General features: G+C 30.3%; 1 protein-coding gene across 1 annotated transcript; it reads right to left on the bottom strand.

Annotated features, from left to right (window-relative positions):
* Positions 1-10,919: 10,919 nt before the first annotated feature.
* Positions 10,920-19,453, bottom strand: LOC115886050. The gene is made up of 5 exons (XM_030905077.1): positions 19,349-19,453; positions 19,110-19,250; positions 18,927-19,052; positions 13,459-13,562; positions 10,920-11,109 (listed from the first exon to the last, which is right to left on the bottom strand). The coding sequence occupies exons 1-5, from the start codon at positions 19,371-19,373 to the stop codon at positions 11,008-11,010; spliced, it is 498 nt and encodes a 165-aa protein (XP_030760937.1). The 5' UTR covers positions 19,374-19,453; the 3' UTR covers positions 10,920-11,007.
* Positions 19,454-20,349: the final 896 nt, after the last annotated feature.

Raw genomic sequence — 20,349 nt, 5'->3', positions numbered from 1 at the left:
CAATCGTCAATAAATAAAATTAAAAAATAACTACTATTTTAGTATTTTAACTATTTTAATAAACGCAAAAATAGCACAGTATTTATACGGCGAAGTTATAAAAATTTGGAAGAACCAATAATGCACTGACGCATACAAAAATCAAACGAATACTAAATTTCATTTATCAAAAGCATTCGATAGTCGTGGCTCAACGATAACCATTTAGTCGCACGGCGAGGTTGTCACATATGCTTTAGTTTACAAATGAATGAATGATTTTATTCGAATAAAACCATTCGATAGTTGAAATCATTCATTCATTAACCATTCGATAGTCTAATTCATTCGATAGTTCCCATCGCTAATTATTATAGAAAATTACAGTTGGGGGTTGGAACCTTTGGTCTCACGACAGCAAAATAAAACACTAAATCACCACAATACACTAAAACACTTTTACTTTTGCACTGGACGCGTGTTTCGCTAACCATATTAGCATCATCAGAAGATGATTAAAACTTTCTTAATTTTTAAAGTTTAAATCATCTGCTGATGTTTTAGTGTATTGTGGTGATTTAGTGTTTCATTTTGCCAGATACAAATATATACATATTATACAGGGTGGTCCGAAATGTATTCCGGAAACTTCGGCGGCATATTCTGCAGTTTAAAAATAAGCAAAAAAGTTCGTATAAACGTATGTCCTAAAGTGCTTTGTTTCGGAGGTGCAGGGTGTAGAAGTTTCATTTTTATTTCGATTTTTCCAAATAATTTCTGATGTAACCTCAATATTTGGATGAAAATTGGTGTCTGGGAGTCTTTTGACATGATAAATATGATTTTGATGTCAATATGATATAACGGGAACTCAGGTTCACAAGGTTCCGTTACAATTAGGTTCCAGCTAGCTCAGTAAATAATTAAATAAAACATGCACAGAACAAGAGATATCAAAAGGGAGGTGTATAGAAAAAGTGTATTGATTGAAAGTCTAAAATGTACTGGATTCGTTTAATAAATACTAAATTTAAAGTCAAAACAAATTGTCAAGATCTATCATAAAATGTAGCAAATATTTAAATAAGAAATAATGAAATATATATTATACTAGTAAAAATAAACTATCCGTAAAATAAATTAAACCATGAATAGTATCACAAAATATTGTTGTGACTAAACTGTGAACAACCCTGATGCGTATTTGTGATTATGATTAAATGACTATAAAGAATAAAATGAAATTTAAATGTAAAATCCACTGGTATACTAAGTTCACATACAATCGTAGATTAAATGTAATAAATTTTAATCAATCATAAACGCAATAAAATAAGAGATGATCAAAGTCTTATCTGTTATCCAGTGGTCGTTCCAGTCAGTCCATGAGAAAATCCAGGTGTCTGGTCTTCAGTGTCACAGTGGCATTCCTCGTCACAGTGGCATTCACGTCACAGTGGCATTCACGTCACAGTAGCATTAGCTGCAGTACCAAATCTAGTACAAAAAAAATGGTAAAAATCTTAAGCTAAATCTCGTAATCGTAATCATCACTAAGGAGTAATAGCCAAGGAACCAAAGTAACCAATAATCCATATATGAACATAGTATCTTCGGAAAATTATTAATACATTTTCCGATCATATAAAAACCGATTAAAAAGATCGAAAACCTAATTTAGAAAGATCGATCTGTCAACCTTCAACGCCGGTGTGACACGATCAGCTGACAAACAATTGAAACGTCAGTCTGTAAATCGTAATATAAACAAGATGAAATTTAGGGGAAAATCAACTATAATCAGGTAAAACCAATTGATTACACACAGGAAAAATACATAATAAAATCCTTAACCCATATGTATATTGCAGACACAACATTCCCACTTGTTGCGTTGAAAACGGACAAAAGATAATCACATCAAGTCTATGTTCAAGAATCCTCCGAAGAAATATGCCAAGAAATTATCCTAACACAAGCATAAGTCTAAATAAAGAATTAGTAACCACTGTAGAAAGAAAGGTAGGTTTTAAACAGCCAAATTGATATTATATTAATGAGGTTTCATATTACAGTTATCGGAGACAACTCCATCCAAAGGAATTGTTGTGATGATGAAACTAATAGATAAGATATTATTAGAAATTATATGTACAGTTAAGCAGTAAGCTAATTAAACGTTATTATTCAAGTTATTCAAGCAAGTTTTAGTTTTATTCCTAAAAATAAGCAAAATAAGTAAAATAAGTTACGGTGAAATTTTGAACCGTGTAATAGAATAATATCAAGCTTGGTAAAATTTTATCTTTTGGTTTGTTATTCTAAGATGGGACCATTTCAGTTTACGAAGTTATCAGTTGACATAGGCAAACGAATTTTAAAAGGCCTAGGCAAATAATCTAATGATATTCAAGACACATAAACTCTCTAAAAGTATGCATATCCTGAGAAACTAACTAAGTAAATAATACAATCTTCTAAATGTTTAAAAATCACACAAACGAGGGTAAAGTAGAATAAACATTCATCCCTTATTATCAAAACTCTATTTGACGAAGTAGGACCAGTTGTGTACCATCCGGATATCAGAAAATAAACAACACAGAAAAAGCACGTAAACATGCTTAAGTAAACAAGTAAACTTAAAACATCCCCTCGCTAGAGGTTTTGCATTTAAAATTAAAAGTATTAAATATATGTTTTAAAATCAGAATCCGAATGTTCACGAGATGAATGTCTGAAAATGATAGAAATAGGATTATCTTTTTTTCCGTTCCTAGAGTTAAATAGAAATGAGTTAAACGAATGAAGAAATAAAGATTTCATTTCTAGGCGGTTTTTTTTAAGGTAATCCTATGTCACGATATCATTTGTATTAGTTAAGGTAGATTATGAATGTATTCAGCAAATTGGTAAAAGAGTAAGATTTACACGGAAGGGTTTAAAAATTACATTTAATTAATAAATAGGACATGCTGATGCCCTCTCGGGATAAGAACCAGAAACAAGGGTGAAAGAAGTCTAGGGATCTTTCGGGGAAGGAACCCTTCGGCCAATTAAAAAGGTGCAAAATATGCATTTGGATGGGTATTCGAAGGTTCCACAAACAGGGGCGTGCCGAAGATGTAGTAACGCCTTTCCGAGATAGTCCCAGCATCAGTATTTTCATCTTCAAAATTAGTTCGGTACTGACTTTTAAATTGGACGGTCGAATTTACTCCGTGTAGATCTTATATTATCTAGTGGTCTTTTTAATTGTTTTAGTAAGTTCTCTATCTAAAGATTTTCTCAAATAAATTCTCAAGTTAGAAAATTCTAAACTATTCATGCTTAAAGTATTTTAATTGTTGTTTTTGGATTTTCTCTAATATTTTTCTTTATTAATGATTTAAGACTTTCTGTTTGTTCTAAAGGCTTTAGTAAATTTTAGATGTCATTGCATAAGTGATTATTTTGCAATTGTTCTTTTTATTAAATTCTAATTTAAATTTAATTGTTCAGTGAATATTTTTTTAATATATTAGTTTTCTGCCAACGATAATTCTAAGAGAGATTTGAAAGTGTATGCTAATTGTAGATAATTTAAATTGGACTAATAAGAAGAATATTTTGTATTTTTTTTAACTTTATTATCTCTGAGTTTTAATTTCAATTCTCTAATTGTCATTAATTATTTTTGATTCAATTTTCTTTTTTTTTTTTTCATTAATTATAAATGTTTTGTTGTTAAATCTTTTTCTTTATTTTTTTTATTTATTTATTTCTTTATATTAAATATAGTTAGGTGTTGTGAAAAATCGGCATTTTATTTCTTTATTTCACCTAATCGCTAAAATATTAAGTTAGTTAAAAGAACACTGTGATAACCGGTCAAGTGGTTCAATCTAAAGTATGAGTCCAAGACCGAAGAGGTAGATCTACAAGGGGATCAATGATATCTTCGACAGGTTCTTGTTGTTGATGTATTGCTGATGGATGTTGACGTAATAAGGTAAGTGGCAATAGAGTTTATAGTAACTGAATTTAGAAAGAGCCCTTACCATAAAAGTGCGATGCCTTAATTTCGATCTTTAGCTGGTTATATTTTGTTTTTTATATGTAAACGATAAACTATATTTACGCTCTGAAAAGTCGGTGTTCTCATTATCCAAATTCTGCCTACCGCTCAATAAATTATTTTAATTATAATATAATAAAGGCCGCACTACCATGTTAACGGACAAATCTGGAAAGTTTTGTCACAACCGTAACAATAACTCCTACTTGTAGTAGGCGCCACTTACATATTTTTTAACTGGTAAAAAAATAAAATATTGACGTTACTTTCGTTTACAGAAATTATTTAGAAAAGATCGAAATAAAAATGTACACCCTGTATCTCCAAAACTAACCATTTTAAGACACTTACTTACTTACTTACATTTATACGAACTTTTTTATTTATTTTTATTTGCAGAATATGCTGCCGAAATTTCCGGAATACAGTTCGGACCACCCTGTATATAATAGTTTATTAGAAAATAGAAATAAGACCATTAAAATAATTATTCGTGAGTATGTCGCTTGTTGTGTGCTCAGTATAACATTTTTATTATTTTATATGAATAACCAAATTTACTATTACAAATTAATTAGTAAAAAATATGTCTTTAATTTTTTGAAGAATTTATATTTATTATAATTATTATGATGTCCGTTTTAAGTATCCAGGTTTCGCATGCATAGGTCATGAGCTGTAGTACACATTGGTCGAATATTTTCTTCTTTAGATAGAGTGGTATTCTAGATTTGAATATGATTGAGTTTCTTCCATAAGTATTCCATGCTAACTTATCTTTAAACCATACTAAACATTATATAGGCATTTGAGATCAAGCCATGAATGTTAGTAAATAATTTGGCTTTCATTTTTTGTTAAAATATATTTGCTTAAATTGCTTTACGGTGTTTTTAAACTATTTTTGAAAGAATACCTTTTAATATGGCCACATTTTTATTTCATTCCAGGAATTCTAGCGCATTCGCCAGATTATTAGAAGATAAATTTTCCAAATGAAACAAGTTACTAGAGATCAGATATTGAAAGAAGATTTTTAAATATTAATATTATTGTGGAGAAATAATATGCTCTTATTATAAACATATTTAAATAACTCCGAAGAAAATAAATATTTTTCTCATATTTCAAATGCAGTGCCATCTGTTAACTTCCTTCCCTAATACAGATAAATCAATACAACGCACAACGGTCTCTCAGAACGTTTCAAATGGAAACATAAGTATTTCACCACCAGATGGAGGCAAAGCTCAAAAACAAATTTTAATTCAATAACTATATTTTAAAAATATCAATCTATAATAAATATTTTAATTTCTTTTAACTAAAATGTTATTAAAATACGTATATTAAATATGCTTGTTATTTTTTAGTTATTTCATTCAAATTGATTAAATTATTTAATAGACTTTTATATAAACAAGGTAACTTTAGTAAAAACTGTATTAAGAGGTAATAGTTATTTTTTATACAAGACGATAAAATGGTATTAATGCAATTTTATTGTCGTGTATAAAACAATATTTTTTCCATAGCGAGTTACGTTTTAAAAAATATTCAGAAATTATTATGTCAAGGAATTTATTACGAGTAGAAAAATAATATTGTGCTGGGTTGGCGTTGGTTTCTATGTAATTTGACAAATAAATAAAGCTGTCTCTTTAGTTGTCAGTTTTGAGTCAATATTTTTTAATTCTCTTTCGTGTCGATTGCTGATTGAATTGGAGCCAGAAATGGCTCAAACCAAAATAAGTAAATTACCAACAGATATTCAGGCTGAGGCGACAAACGCCATATCCAAACTGCTACCATTTAAATCCCGAATAACTTATGAAAAGGAATACAAAAATTTTCAAAAATGAAAGCAATTAAAAAACGTGCGAGAAGAAATAAAGTTTTTAACCTATCCTCGCTGTTAAAGTATCATTTAATCTACCCTTGCGGTTAAAGTACTATTTTATCTACTATTTTTGATAAATATAATGAAAAAAGAGCTTTTCCAGTTCTTGAAAAATTACAATGCAATTTTTCTTCTCACGACATTTAATAGATAAATGTATCCAAAGTAATTAAATGTTTTTTTGTAATCTTGATAAAAGCCAGGAATTTCCTCTCACACCATTATCACCCTCTGTTGATTTCGTGGAGTTGTAGTAAACATTTCTCTTTAATTGGTCGTAAAATAGTTGTTTAATTAATATAGTACAAGAGCTTATACTATCCTTTGTTTTATCTTAGTTAATAAGTACCTATTTGAAAACTTTGAATATAAATTCAATAGTTTATAAAACAATAAATATACTTTTTTTTCTAAAAAACAATTTTAAACTAACTTATAATCAAAAAACGGCGTCAGGTGAGCTTGGAAATGACCATCGATGACATTCATCATGTATTTAATTTTAGATTGTATGGTCTCAGAAGTCAGAAGTTTAAATTAAAACTTCATAATGTTTAACTAAAAAAACTAATTTCTTTTAAAACAAGATATATTTTATAAATTCAATAACCCCTAAAACACTATTATTGATTTATATCAATATTGATTCAATAAACATAAAATGTTTATCATAGACCGCGATATTGTGATAACTTTTGATATCTATTTGTAATGTTGTTGCTCGAACTAAATTATTTAATTAAAGTAGTAAAATATGTTAATTAAATTAAACTTACCGCTATTTTAATTTATTACATTGATTAATAAAAGGTCATAAACATAAAATTGTTTGTTTTTAAATTTACGCTTTTTTCCACAATGGAATACATGTTTTTATGTGGTAATGTGTTATAATAAGTAAATAAAAATATTTTTTAAAAAAAATATTTTGACCAGAAGTTTTGATTGGCGTTGTTGACAGATGACTAGTCCGAAATTTCTACACACAGAGTGCTAAATCGAAACATTTTGGAAACAAGGTTTTTATTTATTGTCGATTCATTTTCGAAACACGAGTTTATCTCTTTTTAGACACAAATATGATATAATGAATATGATTGTTGTCCGACTCCATGTCAATTTTATAAAATAATGAATTAAAATTCCGCCATAGTGATAGCGTGTTTAATTAAAAATTTATGTTTTATCGACTGTTGAGCTTTTAAACTCATAAGAAAGCGTTCTACTTACATTGATTTATATGTTTTTACTTTCATAACTATGATATAGAAATAAAAATAAAAATCTATATTTCAAACAGAAATATTTTGTAGCAACAAATAATGATATATAGAAGAGGCATTAAAAATATGAAAGTACATTATTAAAACAAACGATGAATTTGCTTTTGCCAGAACTTTTTTGTTCGAGAAAACCTAAAAACAAAGGTTTTAAGACAAAAAAATTATGGCGGAGGTCGACATTATTGATGGTTGTTTTTATTTTGAAATCCAGACCAGACATAGACTATTTTAGTTTGATATTTTGTTTCTTCACATTTAGAAACAGTGGCTGCTGAAAACGGGACAATAAACATCTTGAACACAAATCGCAGAAAATGTTTCGAAACATTTATGCGGCCACGGCTAGTGCCACCACATTGAAAACACATGTACCAAAACCATATAAAATATATAGGTTTCGAAAATGTTTCCTATTTGTGGCATACCGTTTCCATTTTGTATCAAGAAACAGAAACACGATTATTAGACACATTACCTGTTCAAAAATGCTACTTGGGACAAACAGCTTAATCTTTTTGGAAATATTTTTTTATAAATAATTTGATCCCGTACTAAACCCAGTTTATTTTATCCTCCCTGTGATCTCTTTTTTATATCAATTTACGACCAGTACCTCATTGTATCCTTAACCTCATACATGAAAACAATGTCCAACTGTTGTGTCCAATTTTTACTTGCTTTCAGCGTAGTTCTGTTCCTCTTTCCTCCAGAAATCAAGAAATATCCAAAAATTCGAAAGATATTCACTGTTTGCTCTTGGCTTCTTATCATTGTCATTCTTATATTAGGTCCTTTGTCTGTTTTTATTAAAGATTCAGTTTTTACCAACATACCGATGAGTTCGAAGGTAGTGTATGATATATCTTTACTGTTTTTGTCTTTTAGCAACATCTCCATTTCGTTGAATGCAATTTTCAAGCAGTCTGAACTAAGGCAAGCAATGAAGGAGGTTACCAAAACGTTTGATCAGCATTTCGTGCTATATTTTCTAATGTTTCTTCTAGTACTTCTTATAAATACCTCTTTTATTATCCTAACACAAATGAAAAGGACTGACAATGAGTATTATTACATCTCTGTGTTTCTTGGCGAGGGCTTCATGACTTGTAGAAGCATAACATATCTGTTTATAATATTTTTACTGATAAATAACGTGAAAAAAGAAGCAAGAGCTCTCAATTCGTCTTTAAGAAGCTGTAATGATGCAGGTTGTGTAAAAAGATGCAGAGTAGTGTACAGCGAATTGTGCGACAGGGTAGAAAAAATCAACAATGTTTATGGATTGGCTTTGCTACTTTTGATCTACTTCTTTATATCTAACTTTTTGAGACACGCTGTATATATCAGCTTACACTACTCAGACTCGCTGATTACAGTTGTAAGATCGCTGTGGATATTTTCTTATGGGGTGAGTCAAAATAGAAACATAAATATATAATAAATTTTATATACAGGGGTTTGTCTCAAAAGTGGCTCACCTTTATAACTATTTTAATTTTTCAGATAAAAAAACGAGATTTGGTATTTTAGTATGTGATATAAATTAGGACTAATTATCGACGTATTCAATTGTTTTTGGTCACTTTATGTTTCACCGTAAATGACTACAACTTTTGATTTTTAAATGGCATCCTTGGTATATTTTTACTTTATTCGATAGAAAATGAGACTGTGAATAGAATGACATATCATATGTCGATTTTTGACAATTTATTCAAATACAACAAAGGCATATTTATCAAAAGAATTTTTTACGAATAATTTTGTATCACACTTTTGGTATTGTCGTTATGAACCGTATGTTAGAATGTTACAATTTCATATAAACCATATGCGAAAATGTCAAAAGTTGACATGTAAAATGTAATTCTATTCAGAGTGTCATTTTCTATCGAATATAGTAAAAAAATACCGAATAAAAAATACGTTAATAAATCCTAATTTATGTCATCAAGTAATATACCAAATTTCGTTTCTTTATCTGAAAAAAATATAAAAGATATAGGGGTGAGCCACTTTTTAGACGCACTCGGTATATCCTATATAAAATTTGGGGATACCAAAAATAATCAGGGATGAAAAATAGAGATTTTTTTTCTAAAATTTAAAGGGAACAAAAAGAAATCTAAAATACCAAATCAAATTTAATAAAATATAAAAGAAAACTAAACAATTCCTTGAAAATTCTGTATAGTTTTTTTTTAACTGACACTCTCAAACAATGCTGAATACAATAATAAACACATATACAATTATAAGTCACAAAACTACCAACACGTAACTTATAATAACACTTAACACTTAAATAATGAAAAAAAATCAGTTTCAGGCAATATATCTTGCGCATGTCGGTGACGACTTGACCAAAGAAACCAAAAAGACTTTAAAAATTTGCTATAAAATGATGCAAAAACCTCGCGTAGAAGCAAACGGACTAGGAGTCTACCAGAATAGTGATTTGTTCCTCCTGGCACAGGAAGCTTCGTGTAGAACACTGACAGTGTCAGCAATGGGTTTCTTTAGTATTAATCATTCCATGATTATGTTCATCCTGTCAACACTGTGTTCTTATTTGATTGTAGTGTTACAAGTGTTGCAAAGGAAAAATTAACTTGTTCCAATAAATTGTTTATGTCATAAAAAAATTCTTGTATTTTTTAAACGTCTGTTGTCAGAGGAGGTTGGGAAATACTCTGTCCCCTCTACAACAGAAAGTTCCACATGTATGATGAGTTATAGACTCTGTGTTTATTTTTTAATTCTCATCTTATATTTATTTAAGATATATACAGGGCGTTCCTCTAAAAAAAAGAAGGAAAAACTAATTTATGTTCTAGAAAGTTTGGCAGTACATTTGATTTTTTAAACAGGCAACTTTATCCCAATTTAAACCACCCTGTATCTCTTATCGTTTATGTAAATAGTGAGAGCCGAATTCAAACATCCTGTATTTAAAAATATTAATTTATTTATATACAGGTTGATTTTTAACCTATACGCATAAGCTTGGGAAATTATTGCTGATGACAAATAATAGTCTAATAATATAGTAATAATGAAAAAAAAAAGTTAGTAAAATATTTTTAGATTCTGAAATAATTGGGTTTTTTTTCCACAAAAATTTTCAACTTTATCAGTAAATGCACATTCAATTTAGTTGAATTCACGTTTTTTGTTTTTATTTCAAATAGTTTGTTATCTGGCCATCCGTCGCGTCCAGCCGTCGCATAAAGCCGTCGCGTAAAGCCGTCGCATAAAGCCGTCGCGTAAAGCCGTCTCCCCCAGCCGTCGCGTCCAGCCGTCGCTTACAGCCGTCGCGGCCAGCCGTCGCGTCTATCGGTGGCGTCTAACCGTCGCGGCCAGCCGTCGCGTCCAATTATTGCTGATGACAAATAATGAAAAAGAAGTAAGTAAAATATTTTTATTTACGGAGATAACAAACTATTTGAAATAATGGCAAAAAAAGTAAATTCCATTAAATCGAATGTGCACTAAATATTTTTATTTACGGAGATAACAAACTATGTTGAATGTGCATTTACTGATAAAGTTGAAAATTTTTGTGAAAAAAATTCAAATTATTTCAGAATCTAAAAATATTTTACTAACTTTTTTTTCCATTATTAGTCATTATTTGTCATCAGCAATAATTTCCCAAGTTTATGCGAATAGGTTAAAAATCACCCTGTATATATCCGAAATTAAAGAAGTTTTTTACTAAATTTTTATAACATCTAAGCGCACATTTTACTAATTTAAAACAAAAAAACTGTAGCTGAATTCTGAACTTATGTGGTTGTAGTATCCGTAACGTTGGACCGTACTTTTCCAGATGAACTGATGGAAACTGTATCTTTTGAGTTGGATTTAATTGACGAACTTCTTCTAATCTGAAAAACAAAGTATTCTTTAACTATTATTGTTAAACAAGCTATATTTTGAATCAAATATAGTAAATTTTTCTAGTATTTTATAAAACTAATTTCATTTTTTTGAATCATCATTAATAAAATGTTTCACCAAAAACGTAATTCACTGTAAGAAAAGTTTTAAATAGTTAGGTATACATAGAACTGCTACTTAGGCATACATATGACTGACATTAACTAAACACAGCCAGCAATAAAGTGGGTCTCAAAATGAATCTAGCAAAAACCAAAGTAATGTACAACGAAATAGTGGAAAAAAAGACATTCTAATAAACAACACTGAAAATAGTAGGAGAAAATATATATCGTAGGCGTATTGTTAAACCAGACTTATTATAATACGCCTAGGCTGGGCATATTATTTATTGACGGGTTGGTTGGCGTGGTTATTTGGAGGGTGTTAATTCATTGGTTAGTTGGTTATTTGGTGGGGTTGGTTGGTTTTTACTAATTTATATTTGTTTTTTCTTAGATATTGTCATAGATCATTAGAAGTTATAAAAAAATGATGGAATGTTTTTTATAAGAATTTTCTTTTGGAAAAAATATTAAAACAACTAATACTATGCGACGGAGCTGTTCGCCGGTGAGCAATGGGTCGTAAGCTAGTGAAAATTAAATTGTGATACTTACGTCTTTATAATATACTGGGCGCCACTCAGTTTTCCATTTACTTTCGAAAACTTCTAAGTTGAGAACTGAGAAATCAACTCAGAATATAGGTATTACTTATTTTAGGAATTGCACAAATGAAACGCTGAGATAAATTAATAACTAAGTATAATTAATAATTAAATGTTAATTAGAATAAAATAAGACTATGAAAAATTTGATGTTTGAAAATATTTGTTGGTAAATTGTATGTATCAAAATAGATCACTCAAAATGGTAGTTTAATCTGCACGCTTCTGAATATTAATATTTTATTAATTATTCCGCAAAAAGTCTGGGTGATCTTGGTACTGAAACGTAGGGACTCTTTATAGTAAAAAAACCGTACTATGTAGATATCAGAAATATGCATAACATGAATAAAATATTTTAAAGCGACTGTAAAGCAATCAAATATATAATATGCCTGAAGGGCTTAATGCATTCAAATGAACTTTAATTAAATAGATATAAAATGAAATGATCTGGCATTTTTTTAGCCGTTCTGGTCACAAGCTGGTTGTGGTGATCTGCTACTGGAACTGGATTGTGATAAAAACGTCTCTGCACAGACAGGCTCGAAAACTTGTGTGGATTCAGGAGATTCCTCCGTTATTCCCGGTGTGAAATGTAGGAACAAAACGTGGCCCAAGTGTCAGGTACAAAAAAAAAACAAATGGCACCAGAAAATGCTACCATAAAACAAAATGCGTACCATAAAATAAAACCCTGTACGAAAAAAAGGTATTAGGAAACGTTACGTTTAAAATAAAAGTCTTACCTCTGCTCAGAGGGTTTTCTCAAACAAATTGGCAAAATGCCAACAAACGCCAATAGCTCTATCGGTTTGAGCCTTTACCACCAATATGACGAGGGAAGGTAGGCACGAAATGTGACTATACACTGTCAGATATAAAGTGACCAACAAACTTCGACCGGACTGGGATATTTCGCCAGAAATAAACTTGAAGAAAAAAATAAAAGATAATAGCAGTACTTAGAATACCATCTCGGTGCGGTAAAATAAAAGATAATAGCAGTACTTAGAATGCCATATAAAGTGACCAACAAACTTCGACCGGACTGGGATATTTCGCCAGAAATAAACTTGAAGAAAAAAATAAAAGATAATAGCAGTACTTAGAATGCCATCTCGGTGCGAGGACTTAAACTTGATTCATTTAAATAAAATAATTCTGTACATTTATATAAATTATGTGTATTTTAAATAAAATGCTACAATATTCATTGATTTTCTGAGCATTAGTCTTATTGTGAAATGTTTATAGTTTTACAATATGCCCAGTCATTTTGAAAAAGCCTAGGCGTATTATAATAAGTTTGGTTTTAAAATACGCCTACGACATATATATTTGACAACTGATACAACAGCTTGGGATCTGTATTACCAGAAATCAACAGAAGAAATTAAGTTAGCATGAAGTAGAAGAATCTCAATCATAATCAAATCTAGAATGCCACTCTATCTAGAGAAGAAAACATTCGACGAATGTGGATACCTGGATACTTAAAACGAACATCATAAGGAAACGGCAGGTCGCACAACGTTCAATGGAACGTATTTGAAAAATGGAAAAACAGCAAGGTACGATGGAATCAAGTCAAAATTTTTGTAATTTAGAACTATTTTATTTTTACCTTGGCAGAAGATGTACTTTTTCTTTTTTGTAATGCCATAAAATCGATATACTCTTTGGAAAATTTCGATAAAATTGGGACTATGGGCCATGACGGCTGCTCATCTGAAATTGTCAGAAAATTTATTTTATTTTCTAAAAATATATAGTTTTGCGTACACCTGTATATTTAAAAAAGAATCACAGAACCATTTACTTTGTTTTATTCATTTAATTATAATTAAATGAATGACGATTCCTTGCTTAATCTTTTTTATTCAAACAAATATTCAATCATAATTACAAAACAACCCTCTTTAGAACTTTTTCTTTAATGGCAATAAACGGGAGTAAAAGATTAACTGTGTGAACAAACACTAGAGGCGCCAACGGGTATCAAATGGTGTAAAAACTGCAAAAAATTTAATAGTCAAATTTTGGAACGAGGGGTCGCCCTTAACTTTTTTAAATTTTAATTCGGTTTTCATTGTTTTTAAACTATATTATTAGATTTTGTTGTATTTTCTGAATGTATAAATGTTTTCTTAGTATAAAGATGCATTATATTAATTTAAATTATATTACAAACATAAATTAACAGGATAAAATTAAAATATTATGACATATATGTTGTAACAGTCAAATTTCCTCGCAACGACCTCTGTGGCTCATGAATTATCCCAAATAACTATTATTTTTGCATCATGTTTACTATAATTTTATTGTTAAATATTATTCTATTTAGTATTTTACCATTATGCAACCGAATATACACCGCGATATTATACAAGCTACAGCTACACAACATTGTCTTGTCGACCTCTCTTTATCTTTGGTCATCACTTATCACTTGTCACTGTCAGATCAGATCAGATGTTTTTGGATTTATTTATCCTTTGTTTTGGTTATTGACATTTTATAATTATCAGATAAAATTTCGTAGTTAAATCGTTTATTTTTTATGTGGATCGCAGTGTGCAGTTCGTTCATTTTAATTGTGGAATTTCTGAGTTAAGTTCGTTCATTGACCGGATATGAAATATGGCTGTTGGAAAATATTCTAGAACATCGTTTTTTATTTATGCATTTTTGTGAGTTGGACTAGTCAAGATATATAGTTTTCTATCTATATCCTGGAGGGAGATTTCCGGTTGAAATCTGATTTTGTGAAGGAAATCGAATCCTTGCATCACTTCTTATGTACTCCCCGACCGGGTATCATCGTGAAGAGCTGGCTGCCGTTTCGTGAAGCATTCCCTGTTGGTGAATAGCAGGTCTTCGTAGAGAAGGATTAAGGCTTCCGAAACATACTTGGTCAGAGACGTGGTTGGATTTTGATGATTTATATGGACCGCCGACCAATTTCCGCAATGGGATTAAAATAGCCAAATTTTCCGACCGATATTCCGATTCCACGTGCCCAAGAAGTCCCCGAATAGTTCCAAGGTATGCTATAATTCTTCTGCCTATTCTAAGTCAATGATCAACTGATTTTTATTCGTATTGTTGACTGGTTTTCGACTTTTCCACGCCCACGTGGTGTAGAAAGATTAGTTGAGTGTTATCTTTCTTAAGTCTTATTTGGTTGTTCGTAATTGTAGAGCAAGAAGACCGATCCAGACCGTAGTACAGAACAGTCCAGAATTCAATCCGTTCCTGTTGTCCGTGTAGAGGTACCCGTTGGACATCTTAAACCCTCGTTGAGGTAAAGTTCAGATTTAATTAGTCCTTTATCACCTTTATTATCTCCTACACGTTGTGCTAGTCCTTGTTCTATAATTGAGGCTCTTTTCTAAGACAACCAATATGATTTAGGGTTTTTATGTTCACCTTTTGAAGTCCTACACCTGCCTGTACGTTTGCTGAAGGGCTCCAGCTATATGCCGTAGCTCAGCCGGAGGAAGTTTTCAAGTATATCACATCAAGTAGAGTAAGACTGTTTAGATATTTGTAAATTTTAGATTTGATTTATGGGTATAAACCACCCTGATTGTATCTAGTATTAAGTTAGATAAGGGGGTTTCACGTCATAGGTTTAGTTATTACATTTAATTTAAAATTCCATTTTCTTTTCCAACCTTTCGATTTAAAAAATTTCTTAACGTATTACATTTTACAGTTCATTCGTTTTTTTTATATATATTTAACTTTTTAGTATTTTAATAAATTGCTTAAATATTTTTAGTAGTATTATTTACAGTCTAGTCTCATAGTTAAGTTAGAGTCACTTAAGTACAAATAGTTATAGAATTGTAAAAAATGTCTATACCTATGTGGCGGATTCATCTATCCAAAAAAATCCTTATAATATAAAAAAAACAAAAAAAAAACAAAAAGAACATAAAGATTATTTAAGAAAGGGAGATTTTCATTTCATTTGTCAGCATTCATGGGACACAGGGCACAGAATAAATTTTAATAACGCCAAAATTATAATGAAAGAAGCGATAGCCTCTAAAAGAAAAATAAAAGAGGCTTTTTTAATTCAATCTAATAAAAATAAATGTATTGCTCATGCATCTGTAGATGTTAGTAATGTATGGCAATCGCTTCTTTGATTTTAAAGAACATTACATAAATAAACATAACATACGTAAAATTTAAAAATAATCATACAGAAATTTGGGCTTTTTGGTTTTACCTTATTAAGTAATTATCAGGTAGTAATTGTTAATTTTGAAGTTTAACTTAATATAATGTCATTTTAACAGAACGTCAACGATTTCTTGTAGACGTATCTGTTTTAAAAAGTAAAGTGTTCTCGAATAGTTCAATTTAAATATTTTAAATAGTTTTTTTTTTCTTGATTCTTTATATTTTTTTGCTTCCGACGACGGAAAGAGAAAACTTTCCGAAACGTTAAGCATTTTTTTCTTTGTTAGGCAAATTTTTATTACTGTAAACACAACTTCTGACAAGCAGCGTCCGTTTAGGTTTAACGCAGAAGTGTTTACAAAAAATAACTATTTTATTTTGTAGATTTTTCTTGCAGTGCAGTGGCGAAAAGCCCATAAGGATTTTTTTGGATAGTTATAGAATATTTGAAGTTCATGATAGTTGCACTCAACAGTTCGCGGTTAGTGTTGAAGTCTACTTAATAGTAACATCTTTTATGCCGAGTTCATAGAGTATAATCTCGTGGCGCCCTTTTATTAATATCTTTGAACCCCGACCACCCGGCTGTTAAAATTAAAAAGCTAGTGGCCTCTATGCAACTCATTACCGATTAAGTAAACTTGTGTTTTATTGAACTTCGAATTAGAAAAGGGCGCGGCAATGTCAGTTGCCGTCTAAAATGTCATCTTGATGACAAAAAGTTAGTTATTGTCAGAGAGATAGTTAAAATATTAAAATTCACAAGTTATAATCAGTAGTTAGAATATATTTTATATTATTTCAAAAACAAAAACATAATGGTACAGCGTAATTTTGATATGCAGGTTCTAAACAAAAAGTGCTGTTATATTTTTCAGTTTTCGTTGTCAACCTCGGAAGTTTCAGTGATTTTAGTGTTATCGGCTATTTTTATTTGTGAAAAAGAAATACCTATTGCGTTTGGATTGCAAAACTAAAAGTGGCAGTTTTATTGCAATGTAAGTAAGCGTTTATCCATTTTATATTTTACTTTTTTCATACCTACGACAAATATACATACATAGGAGCATATTATATTGAAATATTATAACTCGTTTTATTTAAAAATTTTTAGAGAAGAAGCCTGTAACTGACCTACCTAATTGTTATTTAGTACGAGTATATTCAATTTAAATCATAGACAAACAAATAAAAAGAGACTGACAAATCTCATGGTAAAGAGTGAGACCGCCGAGGGGTGTCTCACTATTGGAATTACATGTACATTTTCTTGGCAGTCGCTGGCAGTCATTGGCAGTCTTCTTCATAGTCATTTTAACAGTGCTTAACAGTGGAAGGATATTTTGGCAGTACATGTACATTTTTTAACCGAGTGAGACACCCCTCGGGGACCGCGTTCCCGTAGCGCAACTCAGATTAACAATTTTGAAACCAATTAGCAGGACCATCGTAGGACGTACGTCTTTATTGCTTTCATTCTTTATTATGTGTACTTTATATGAAAAAGAAAGAGATAGGTATAAAACGTATCGTAAGACATTATCGCACATTCTGGCTGGCGGAAAATTTTAATTAGCCATTATTAGTAGTAGGTATTCTTTCATTCTGAAACTGAAAATCTTCACTTAAACTGATTTATTCCCTATACCACGTAAAGGGAACGTGGTGTAGGGAGTAAATCAGTGTAAGTGAAATTTGCAGTTTCTTTCAGAACGAAAGACTACTATTATAAGGGAAATTATAAGGGAAGGCTATTATAAGGGAAATTATAAAAAAATAAATATAAATTAACTTTTTATAATATAATAACAAAAAATAACAGTGTTTATTCCACCCACCTACCAATTTTAAATGCAGAAGAACTGACTGTTGCAAGAAACCATCGACCAATTTTTTTAAAGGGCATTAAAAATCTCATTTTCGAAAAAACTGCCTAATTGCAATAACAAAGTGAATATCCAAGCAAAGAAGACTTTACGGGAATCATGATCATGAACTATTTTCAAGTTCAGTTTTAATCCTAAAACAAAAGTAAAATAGGTATATTAATAAAGTTTCTGTTTACTATAAACCAGCTATAAACTACCTACCAAAAAATGAAAAAAATTAATTGTATTAATTTGTTATGTTAAGAGAGGTTCGAAATATTTTTGACACTACTACTTCTACTTTTTTCTTAATAAGATGATAACTATAACTACGTACTTTTATTTTACCGGGTGTCTTTAACATATCTATCAGAGAAAGGAAGCACCAATACATATAAAAAATAGATGATACTGGCTCCTGCAGCAAATAAAATAACAAATAGTATAACCTAAAATTATAAGTAACAAAATATAAATACCTATATGGAACAAAGGAATTTGTTCCCTATACATATTCATAAGTCAATAAAATGGAGAGTTTAGAAAAAAAGGTAAATCACCAAAACAAAAATTAACAAACATGACGAATTGTCATGATGTTGTCATCTTGGTTGTCATGATGATGAAAACGAAAGGCGATTGTTCTAATTTCTATTTAGAAATTACGTTTTATATGGCTGCTTGTTATATTAGAATGAGATAGTGGGCCCAATAAACGCAATGCGCAGATCAACATAAATAGAATGACATTTTGCGTTCTGAGTTGCGCTACGGGAACGTTGTCCCTCTCTTTACCATTTAATTTGCCAGTCTCTTTTTATTTGTTTGTCTATGATTTAAATGTAATATATTACTTAACAATAAAAAAAAAGTATATTTGAAAAATATATTAAAAATATATACAGGCATTAATTGAAATTTTTAGTATGCGAACAAGATGCGAACAAACACGAGATGCGCTTTATTTACTTTCTTTTAGATGAAGTTCTAAAGGGGGATGTTTGTGATCATAATGTATGTCACTCACCTGCAGTATCTGTCAAAACCACATAATAAGTTTCTTTTTCTTTAAGTATATCCAGCCCATCTATTGTGGGTTGAAACTGGCTCAGTTTTATCATAACAGTTTTGTCCGTACACAAACCAAAACTAGCTAACATATTAAGAAACTAAAGTAAAATGGTTGCATAACTAAAGTAAAATTACATACTTTTTTCAGGCAAATGCAATTTATCACTTATATAGTCCCTGATCAATCCTATAGGACATTTTGGGTTGACCAAAAGTGTTTTATTTTGAATGTCTGATGCTTCTAGCTTTTCATTTTCGATTTTCTTAAATTCTTCTATGTCTAGAATATGCAACTTCAGTAATTTTCTTACCAAGATGTTGAAGTTTTAATTTTTAATTTAGATGAAAGCTTTTTTATTAAATATTGCCAATATTTACCTATATATTTAACATAAAAGTACATTTAAGTATCACTGAGTTTTTTAGACACTCAAATAGATTGGTTTTAATAAAGTTTCTTTTGGTGATCAATATGACAATAAACATAAATTAATGTCAATCTCACTGTAACTGTCTCAAATACAGCAATATTATACAGGATGGTGCATCGTCGTTGGAAACATAGTAAATTCCATGCCAATTTTGAAATGCATAAATATTGGCTTCCCTGTTAATTTTACAACAAAGTCGTAAATATAGCCACTACTTATACAGACATTACTCACAACATGTATACATATAAAATAAATAATAACACACGCGTGAGTTTTTGATTTTTGGTTTTGACACACCATTTTATAGAAATTATTAAACTTTATTCATAAATTACTAATTGAATTATTTATTTAAATTAACATTAACATTAAATAATTTTTTTGTAGATTCAGAAATTGTGAAACCTTGTATGCCTCCAGATGCTGTCCCTCCACTGCGTGAAATAGGTTCTGTTGTTACAACGGCTCGTTCTGGAACACTTAACAGCACCTTGAATCTTTATTTTATTGTTGATGGATTCTTCGCGATCGCCACCCTCCGTGTCTTGTTAACGATGTCATGTTCACTCCTGCATTGAGGAAGATGCATATATTTTATTTTTCGCCAGAAACTGTTTAATTTATTAGAATAAATATGTGTAAATGCAAAAAAAAACTTTTTTCTTGAAAGCAGCACCACAATTTTATAAAACGGGCCTTTAAAATACTATGGATACTGCAAACGACGCCTCGCGAATTGAAACGATATTCTATTGGTCTGACATCACCCGCCGTTCTCGTCGACGCGCGATGGCCAGCAGCAGCCAGACGTGTTCCGTTTATGTACGTATTTAGGTGGCGTACTAAGACATTTTTGTTGCTTTTAGCGTTGATTGAAGGAGCTTTTTATGCTTTTTTGTGCAGTTATTAGTTGTATGTGTTGTGTGTTCTGAGAATTTTTTAAGT

Source organism: Sitophilus oryzae, unplaced genomic scaffold (genome assembly GCF_002938485.1).
Source record: "Sitophilus oryzae breed Bouriz unplaced genomic scaffold, Soryzae_2.0 scaffold_466_pilon_pilon, whole genome shotgun sequence".
NCBI classification, from domain to species: Eukaryota; Metazoa; Arthropoda; class Insecta; order Coleoptera; family Curculionidae; genus Sitophilus; species Sitophilus oryzae.
This window is presented reverse-complemented; position numbering and strand designations above follow the sequence as displayed.